The 9467-nt window shown below is 65.5% G+C and overlaps 2 protein-coding genes across 2 annotated transcripts in view; both read left to right on the forward strand.

Annotated features, from left to right (window-relative positions):
• Window positions 1-365: 365 nt before the first annotated feature.
• LOC120512807 (ryanodine receptor 1-like) lies at window positions 366-4693 on the forward strand (the record flags this gene model as incomplete). Its single annotated transcript, XM_039731548.1, has 5 exons — window positions 366-531; window positions 1307-1402; window positions 3036-3154; window positions 3990-4152; window positions 4662-4693. Coding segments are annotated over 5 exons (576 nt in total), but the record flags the coding sequence as incomplete, so codon positions are not given.
• A 935-nt stretch (window positions 4694-5628) lies between these two features.
• The window catches only part of LOC120512806 (ryanodine receptor 1-like), a 12012-nt gene continuing 8173 nt past the window's right edge, over window positions 5629-9467 (forward strand). The window contains exons 1-5 of the mRNA XM_039731547.1: window positions 5629-5634; window positions 5936-6040; window positions 6748-6773; window positions 7289-7376; window positions 9255-9464. Of these exons, the coding sequence (XP_039587481.1) occupies window positions 5629-5634; window positions 5936-6040; window positions 6748-6773; window positions 7289-7376; window positions 9255-9464 (435 nt within the window). The remainder of the gene's footprint in view (window positions 5635-5935; window positions 6041-6747; window positions 6774-7288; window positions 7377-9254; window positions 9465-9467) is intronic.

A 9467-nucleotide genomic window follows, 5' to 3' on the forward strand; every position in this document is an offset into this window, starting at 1 on the left:
ATGCTGACGCTGGTGCCAGTCTGGGGGTCTCAGGGTGGGTGTCCCGGTTTGGGGGGCTCTGGGGGGTCCCGGAGGTCCCAGGGGAGGGGTCTCACAGCCCCCCGGCCACAGGGCATGCTGACGCTGGTGCCAGTCTGGGGGTCCCGGTTGGGGGGGCTCTGGGGATGGTCCCAGGGTGGGTGTCCCGGTTGGGGGGTCCTGGGTGTCCCAGGGGAGGGGTCTCACAGCCCCCCGGCCGCAGGGCATGCTGACCCTGGTGCCAGTCTGGGGGTCCCAGGATGGGTGTCCCACTTTGAGGGGCTCTGGGGAGGGTCCCAGGATGGGTGCCCAGTTTGGGGGGCTCTGGGGGGTCCCGGGGGTCCCAGGGGAGGGGTCTCACAGCCCCCCGGCCGCAGGGCATGCTGACGCTGGTGCTGAGCTGCATCGACCGCCTGAGCGCCTACAGCACCGCGGCGCAGTTCGGGGAGGCCGCGGGCGAGGAGGCGGCGGCCGCCTGGAAGGAGATCGTCAACCTGCTCTACGAGCTGCTGGGTGCGGCCCGGGGGCGGATCCGGGGGCAGATCCGGGGGGTTATGGGGCAGATATGGGGGGTTATGGGGCAGATATGGGGAGTTATGGGGCAGTTATGGGGCTATGGGGCAGATATGGGGGTTATGATTATGGGGCAGATATGGGGGGTTATGGGGAGTTATGGGGCAGATATGGGGTGCTACGGGGCACATGTGTGTGCTGTGGGGCAGGTGTGTGTGCTGTGGGGTGGATATGAGTGCTATGGGGCAGATATGGGGTGCTATGGGGCAGATATGGGGTGGCTATGGGGCGGCTATGGGGAAGATGTGTGTGCTGTGGGGCAGATGTGGGGTTCTATAGGTCGGATATGGGGTGCTGTGGGGCAGATGTCAGTGCTCTGGGGCAGATATGGGATGCTATGGGTCGGATATGGGTGCTATGGGGCAGATATGGGATGCTATGGGTCGGATATGGGTGCTATGGGGCACACGTGGGCGCTGTGGGGCAGGTGTGTGTGCTATGGGGTGGATAAGAATGCTCTGGGGGAGATATGGGGTGGCTCTGGGGCAGATATGGGTGCTATGGGGCAGATATGGGTGCTATGGGTCGGATATGGGTGCTATGGGGCACACGTGGGCGCTGTGGGGCAGGTGTGTGTGCTATGGGGTGGATATGAATGCTCTGGGGCAGATATGGGATGCTCTGGGGCAGTTATGGGGTGCTATGGGGCAGTTATGGGGTGCTATGGGGCACACGCGTGCGCCGTGGGGCAGCGCTGACCCCCCGCGCCCCCCAGCCTCGCTGATCCGGGGGAACCGAGCCAACTGCGCGCTCTTCTCCACCAACCTGGACTGGCTGGTCAGCAAACTGGACAGGCTGGAGGCCTCCTCGGGTCAGTGGGGCGGCCTGGGGGGCACTGGGGGGCTCCTGGGGGGCTGGGAACCCTCTTGGGGGGCTTCTGGGGGGCTCCTGTGGGGCTGGGAACCCTCCTGGGGGGCTCCCTCGACAAGCACGGCCGCAACCACAAGGTGGGGACAGGTGTGCCCCCAGGTGTGCCCCCAGGTGTGCCCAGGTGTGCCCAGGTGTGCCCCCAGGTGTGCCCAGGTGGGCTCAGGTGGGGCCAGGGGGGCTCAGGTGTGCCCAGGTGAGGCCAGGTGGACTCAGGTGTGTCCCCAGGTGTGCCCAGGCTCACTCAGGCATGTCCCCAGGAGTGCCCAGCTGTCCCCAGGTGTCCCCAGCTGTCCCCAGGTGCCCCCAGGTGTGTCCCCAGCTGTCCCTAGGTGTGCCCAGGCTCACTTGGGCGTGTCCCCAGGTGTGCTCAGGTGTGTCCCCAGCTGCCCCCACCTGTCCCCAGCTGTCCCCAGGTGTGTCCCCAGGTGTGCCCAGGCTCACTCGGGCGTGTCCCCAGCTGTCCCCAGGTGTCCCCAGGTGTCCCCAGCTCACTCGGGGTGTCCCCAGGCGTGTCCCCAGGTGTCCCCAGCTGTCCCCAGCTCACTGGGGGTGTCCCCAGGTGTCCCCAGGTGTGTCCCCAGTGTCCCCAGCTGTCCCCAGGTATCCCCAGCTGTCCCCAGGTGTGTCCCCAGGTGTCCCCAGGTGTCCCCAGCTCACTCGGGGTGTCCCCAGGCGTGTCCCCAGGTGTCCCCAGCTGTCCCCAGCTCACTGGGGGTGTCCCCAGGTGTCCCCAGGTGTGTCCCCAGTGTCCCCAGCTGTCCCCAGGTATCCCCAGCTGTCCCCAGGTGTGTCCCCAGGTGTCCCCAGGTGTCCCCAGCTCACTGGGGTGTCCCCAGGTGTCCCCAGGTGTGTCCCCAGTGTCCCCAGCTGTCCCCAGGTATCCCCAGCTGTCCCCAGGTGTGTCCCCAGGTGTCCCCAGGTGTCCTGGGGCTGGGGGGGGGGGAATTCTGTGGGTCTGGGGTCCCCCCCATGGGTCTGACCCCGCTGTGGGTCTGGGGTCTCTCCTATGGGTCTGGGGTCCCCTTCGATGGATCTGGGGTCCCTCCCGTGAGTGTGACCCCACTGTGGGTCTGGCCCCCCTCCTGTGGGTCTGGGGTCTCTCTGGTGGGTCTGGGGTCTCCCCGTGGGTGTGACCCCCCCTCCTGTAAGTGTGATCGCGCTGTGGATGTGGGGTCTCTCCCGTGGGTCTGGGGTCTCTCTTGTGAGTCTGGGGTCTCTCTGGTGGGTCTGGGATGTCTGTGGTGGGTCTGGGGTTTCTGTGCTGGGTCTGGGGTCCCCCATGAGGTGGGTCTGGGGTCTCTGAGGTGGGTCTGGGGTCCCTGTGCTGGGTCTGGGGTCCCTGCCATGGGTCTGGGGTCTCTGAGGTGGGTCTGGGGTCCCGCAGGCATCCTGGAGGTGCTGTACTGCGTGCTGCCGTGTCTATGACACCCTGTGGGTCTGGGGTCCATCCTGTGGGTCTGGGGTCCATCCCATGGGTCTGGGGTCCATCCCATGGGTCTGGGGTCCCTGCCATGGGTCTGGGGTCCCCCATGCAGTGGGTCTGGGGTCTCTGAGGTGGGTCTGGGGTCCCGCAGGCATCCTGGAGGTGCTGTACTGCGTGCTGATCGAGAGCCCCGAGGTGCTGAACATCATCCAGGAGAATCACATCAAGTCCATCATCTCGCTGCTCGACAAGCACGGCCGCAACCACAAGGTGTGTGCTGGGACAGGGGGGGACAGGTGTGCCCTCAGGTGTGCCCAGGTATCCCCAGGTGTGCCCAGGTGTGTCCCCAGGTGTGCCCAGGTGGGGCCAGGTGTGCCCAGGTGTGCCCTCAGGTATCCCCAGGTGTGCCCAGGTGGGACCAGGTGTGTCCAGGTGTGCCCAGGTGTGCCCAGGTGGGCTCAGGTGTGCACAGGTGTGTGCCCAGGTGTGTCCTGAGCTGTCCCCAGGTGTCCCCAGCTGTCCCCAGGTGTGTCCCCAGGTGTCCCCAGGCTCACTCGGGTGTGTCCCCAGGTGTGCTCAGGTGTGTCCCCAGCTGTCCCCAGGTGTCCCCAGGCGCACTCAGCTGCCCCCAGCTGTGCCCAGGTGTCCCCAGGTGTCCCCAGGTGTCCCTAGGTGTGCCCAAGTATCCCCAGGTGTCCCCAGGAGTGCTCAGGTGTGCCCAGGTATCCCCAGCTGTCCCCAGCTGTCCCCAGGTGTGTCCCCAGTGTCCCCAGGTGTGCCCAGCTGTCCCCAGGTGTGCTCAGGCTCACTCGGGCGTGTCCCCAGGAGTGCTCAGGTGTGTCCCCAGGTATCTCCAGCTGTCCCCAGTGTCCCCAGCTGTCCCCAGGTGTGTCCCCAGGTGTCCCCAGGTGTCCCCAGGTCACTGGGGTGTCCCCAGGTGTCCCCATCCCCAGGCGTGTCCCCAGGTGTCCCCAGCTGTCCCCAGCTCACTGGGGGTGTCCCCAGGTGTCCCCAGGTGTGTCCCCAGTGTCCCCAGCTGTCCCCAGCTGTCCCCAGGTGTCCCCAGGTGTCCCCAGGTGTCCCCAGCTCACTGGGGTGTCCCCAGGTGCTGGACGTGCTGTGCTCGCTGTGCGTCTGCAACGCGGTGGCCGTGCGCTCCAACCAGAACCTGATCACCGAGAACCTGCTGCCGCGCCGCGACCTGCTGCTGCAGACCGGCCTGGTCAACTACGTCACCAGGTGGGACAGGGGCCTCCACCTGTGGACAGGTGAGCAGGGGGCACCTGGCACCACCCCGGGACCACCCTGGGACTACCACGGGACCACCCCAGAACTATCCTGGGACCCTCCATGGGACCTCCCCCTGGAACCACCTCAGGAACCCCCCCCGGGGACCACCCTGGGAACCTCCGGGCACCACCCCGGGACCACCCTGGGACTGCCATGGGACCACACCAGAACTATCTGGGACCACCCCAGTTTTCTCTGGGACCACCCCGGGACCACCCCGGGACCACCCTGGGACCACCCCAGAACTATCTGGGGACCCTTCATGGAACCACCCTGGGGCCACCCTGGGACCACCCTGGGACCACTCTGGGACCCCCCATGGGACCACCCTGGGACTATCCCAGGACTACCCCAGGACCACCCTGGGACTACCATGGGACCACCCCAGAACAATCTGGGGACCCTCCATGGGACCACCCCGGGAACCCCCTGAGACTCACCTGTGACCCCCCTGGGACCCCCTGGGACCACCCTGGGACTACCCCAGGACCACCCTGGAACCCCCACTCTGACCCCTGACCCCTCTGTCCCCCCAGGGGGGGTCCCCAAGGCTGTGGGGTCACCCCAGCGCCGGGCTCTGGCCGAGGGGGACGTGGTCAGCTGCTGTCCCCCTGTGATCCCCCTGTCCCCTGTGACCCCCCTGTCCCCCCTGTGACCCCTGACCCCTCTGTCCCCCCAGGGGGGGTCCCCAAGGCCGTGGGGTCACCCCAGCGCCGGGCTCTGGCCGAGGGGGACGTGGTCAGCTGCTGCCTGGACCTGGGGGTCCCCCTGCCCCCTGTGACCCCTGTGACCCCTGTGTCCCCCCAGGGGGGGTCCCCAAGGCCGTGGGGTCACCCCAGTGCCGGGCTCTGGCCGAGGGGGACGTGGTCAGCTGCTGACCCCCTGTGACCCCCCTGTCCCCTGTGACCCCTGACCCCTCTGACCCCCCCAGGGGGGGTCCCCAAGGCCGTGGGGTCACCCCAACGCCGGGCTCTGGCCGAGGGGGACGTGGTCAGCTGCTGCCTGGACCTGGGGGTCCCCAGCGCCTCCTTCCGCCTCAACGGGGCCCCGGTCCAGGGGGTCCTCGAGGGCTTCAACCTCGACACCCTCTTCAGCCCCGTGGCCAGCTTCTCGGCGGGGGTCCGGTGAGGAGGGGACCCCCCAAATTGGGGGGTGGGAGCCCTGAAAGGGGGCTGGGAGGGGGCTGGGACCCATAAATTGGGGGTGAGATCCTTAAAATGGGGCTGGGACCCCTAAAGGGGGGGGTGAAACCCCTAAGGTGGGGCTGGGACCCCTAAAGTGGGGGGTGGGATCCTTAAAGAAGGGGGCTGAGTGGGTCTGGGGGAGGTTGGGATGTGGGTCCCTGTGGGGTCTATGGGGTTTCTAGGGGGTCTCTATGGGTCCGGATCTCACTCTGGCCCTCCCGTCCCCCAGGTGGGGGGGTTGAGGGGGGATTGGGACAGGGTTTTGGGGGGATGGAGGTGGGATTTGGGGGGATTTGGGGGTGGAGGTGCGATTTGGGGGGATTGGGACAGGGCTTAGTGGGGCATGGGAGTTTTGGGGAGAATAGGAAGATTGGGAGAGGATTTGGGCGTGATGGAGGGTGTTTGGAGAGGAACCTTGGGGGGCTTGAAGGGGAATTTGGAGGTGCTTGAAGAGAGTTTGGGGGGATGGAGGGGGGTTTTGGGGAGCTTCAAGGGGAATTTGGAGGTGCTTGAAGAGATTGGGGAAGGATTTGGGGGCAGTTTTGGGGGTCCAACACCCCCTTTCCCCCCCCCTCAGATTGTGCTGCCCCCACACCTGGAGCGCATCCGGGAGAAGCTGGCGGAGAACATCCACGAGCTCTGGGCCCTGACCCGCATCGAGCAGGGCTGGACCTACGGGCCTGTGAGTGGGGCACCCCAAAATCCCCCCTGGGCACCCCAAAATCCTCCCTGGGCCCCCCCAAATCCCCCAGGAAACCCCAAAAATCCCACCGGCCTACGGGCCTGTGAGTGGGGCACCCCAAAATCCCCCCTGGGCATCCCCAAATCCCCTGGGAACCCCAAACCCCACAAAAACCCCATAAAAACCCCAAACCCACCCTGAGCCCTGGGCCCTGACCCTCATCGAGCAGGGCTGGACCTACGGGCCTGTGAGTGGGGCACCCCAAAATCCCCCCTGGGCATCCCCAAATCCCCTGGGAACCCCAAACCCCACAAAAACCCCATAAAAACCCCAAACCCACCCTGAGCCCTGGGCCCTGACCCTCATCGAGCAGGGCTGGACCTACGGGCCTGTGAGTGGGGCACCCCAAAATCCCCCCTGGGCACCCCAAAATCCTCCCCAGGAACCCCAAAAATTCCACCAGGACACCCCAAAATCCTCCCTGTGAACCCCAAAAATTCCACCGGGAAACCCGAAAATCCCTTGGGGAACCCCAAAATCCTCTCAGGAAACCCTAAAATCCCCCAGACACCCCAAAATCCCCTGGGGACCCTCAAAATCCCCTATTTGTTTTCCCTTGGAGGGGTCCCCACATTGAGCTCCCTTTTTGGGGCTCCCTAAATCAGAGTTGCCCCTTTTTGGGCTCCCTTTTTTGGGGGTTCCCCAAGGTTCGGGTCCTTTTCGAGGTGATCCCGTGGGGTGATTTTGGGGGGTCCTTTGGGGCTCTCCCTTTGGGGTCCGTGTTTGGGGGTGCCGTTCAGAAGGTTTTGGGATCACCCCTCACCTCAGACTGGGGGGGGAATTTGGGGGGATTTTGGGGTTCAGATCGTTTTGGGGTCACCCCTCACCTCAGATTGGGGAGACTTGAGAAGGTTTTGGGGTTCAGATGATATTGGGGTCCCCCCTCACCTCAGACTGGGGGGATTTAGGGGGTTTTGGGGTTCAGATGGTTTTGGGGTCACCACCTCACCTCAGATGGGGGGGACTTGGGTGGGTTTTGGGGTTCAGATGGTTTTGGGGTCACTCCTCACCTCAGACTGGGGAGACTCTGGGGTTCCCCCACTTTGGGGTGTATCCCCAAAACAAGCTGGGTTTTGGGGTCCCCCCTCATCCTGAGCCCCCTGGAGTTGGGGGTGATGGGCTCGGGGGTAGGGGGGCTTTGAGGAGGGGTCAGAGATTTGGGGGTGCTGATTCTTGGGGTGTCCCCAGGACGCTGCTGGCCCTGGGCTGCCACGTGGGGATGGCGGACGAGAAGGCTGAGGAGAACCTGAAGAAGATCAAACTGCCCAAAACGTGCGTTTGGGGGGGCTGGGGGGTCCCCGTTTTGGGGGGGGTCTCTGTGGGGGATCCCAGTTTGAGGTCCCAGTTTGGGGTCCTTCAAAGGAAGTCCCAGTTTGGCTGTCCCAGTTTGGGGTCATCCCAGTTTGGGGTCATCCCAGTCTGGGAAGTCGCAGTTTGGGGGTCCTGGAGGATCTTCTGGGGGGGTCCCCATAGGTTGGGGGTGTCCCTCAGGTGTGTCCCCCCCGATTCCCACCATGTCCAAGAGGTCACGGTGGGACATCTGGGTTGGGACATCCCAGTTGAGTTGGGATGTCCCAGTTGGGTTGGGGACGTCCCAGTTGGGTTGAGGATGTCCCAGTGTGGAAATTTTGAGGAGGTTTGGGGTCCCCACCGGTGGGGGGAGTTCTGGGGGTCTTGGTGGTGTCCCACAAGTGTGTCCCCCTATTTCCACCACGTCCAACAGGTCAAGGTTGGGTTGGGATGTCCCCGTTGAGTTGGGATGTCCCAGTTTGGGGACTATTGAAGACCTTTGGGGTCCCCATGTTTGGGGGCAGTTCTGGGTGCCCCCTGGGGGTCCCGGGGTGCCCCGTGGGGGTCCCACAGCTGTGTCCCCCCCATTTCCACCATGTCCAACGGGTCAAGGTTGGGTTGGGATGTCCCCGTTGGGTTGGGATGTCCCAGTTTGAAGACCATTGAGGAGCTTTGGGGTGCCCATGTTTGGGGGTGGTTCTGGGTGCCCCGTGGTGGTCCCAGAGTGCCCCGTGGGGGTCCCACAGCTGTGTCAATGTCCCCATCCTCTGAGCCAGGTGTCCCTGTGTCCCCATGGCTGTGTCCTCATGTCCCCACACCTGTGGGGATGTCCCCATCCCTCTGAGCCAGGTGTCCCCGTGGCCGTGTCCCCATGTCCCCACACCTGTGGGGGTGTCCCCACTCCCCTGAGCTCGGTGATCCTGTGTTCCCATGCCCCTTAGCCAGGTGTCCCCACGTCCCCACACCTATGGGGGTGTCCTCATGTCCCCATACCCCTGAGCCTGGTGTCCCCATGTCCCCACACCTCTGGGGGTGTCCCCATGCCCCAAGCCTGCTGTTCCCATGTCCCCACGCCTCTGGGAGTGTCCCCATACCCTGAGCTCGGTGTCCCCGTGTCCCCATGGCTGTGTCCCCATGTCCCCACACCCCAAGCCCGGGGACCCGGGGGAGAGCCGGGGACATGGGGGACACAGGGAGACAGCTGGGGACAGCCGGGGACATGGGGGACACGGGGGACAGCCGGGGACGTGGGGGACACAGGGGACACACAGAACCTACTTGGGACACAGGGGGACAGGCAGGGACATGGGGGACACGGGGGACACAGGGGGACAGCTGGGGACATGCAGGGATGCTCAGGGATACGTGGGGACACACAGAACCTACTTGGGACACAGGGAGCACACAGGGACACAGGGGACAGCCGGGGACATGGGGGACACGTGCAGACACACAGCACCTTCTTGGGACATGCAGGGACACACAGGGACATGGGGGGACGTAGGGACACAGGGGACACGTGGGGACATGGGGGACACACAGAGCCTGCTTGGGACACATGGGGACAGGCGGGGACATGGGGGACACAGGGGGACAGACGGGGACACACAGGGATGCTCAGGGATCTGTGGGGACAGGTGGGGACACACAGAACCGTCTTGGGACATGCAGGGACATGTGGGCACACACAGGGACACTCAGGGACACACCTGGGTCACCTTCTGTGACCCCCCTGGTGTCCCCAGGGCCAGCGGTGGCACGTGGGGGGCGAGTCCTTCGGGCCGCCCCTGGCAGGCTGGGGACGTCGTGGCTCCCTGTGACCCCTGGTGTCCCCTGTGACCCCCGGTGTCCCCGGTGTCCCCAGGGCCAGCGGTGGCACGTGGGGGGCGAGTCCTTCGGGCGGCCCTGGCAGGCCGGGGACGTCGTGGGCTGCCTCATCGACCTGGGCGAGTGCCACATGAGCTTCACCCTCAACGGGGAGGTGCTCATCGGGGACGGCGGCTCCGAGGTGGCCTTCAGGGACTTCGAGGTGGCCGACGGTGAGGGGGGGACAGACTGGGGGTCCCTGGCCTTGGTG

This window comes from Passer montanus, unplaced genomic scaffold (genome assembly GCF_014805655.1).
Source record: "Passer montanus isolate IOZ18808 unplaced genomic scaffold, ASM1480565v1 scaffold785, whole genome shotgun sequence".
Lineage (NCBI taxonomy): Eukaryota > Metazoa > Chordata > Aves > Passeriformes > Passeridae > Passer > Passer montanus.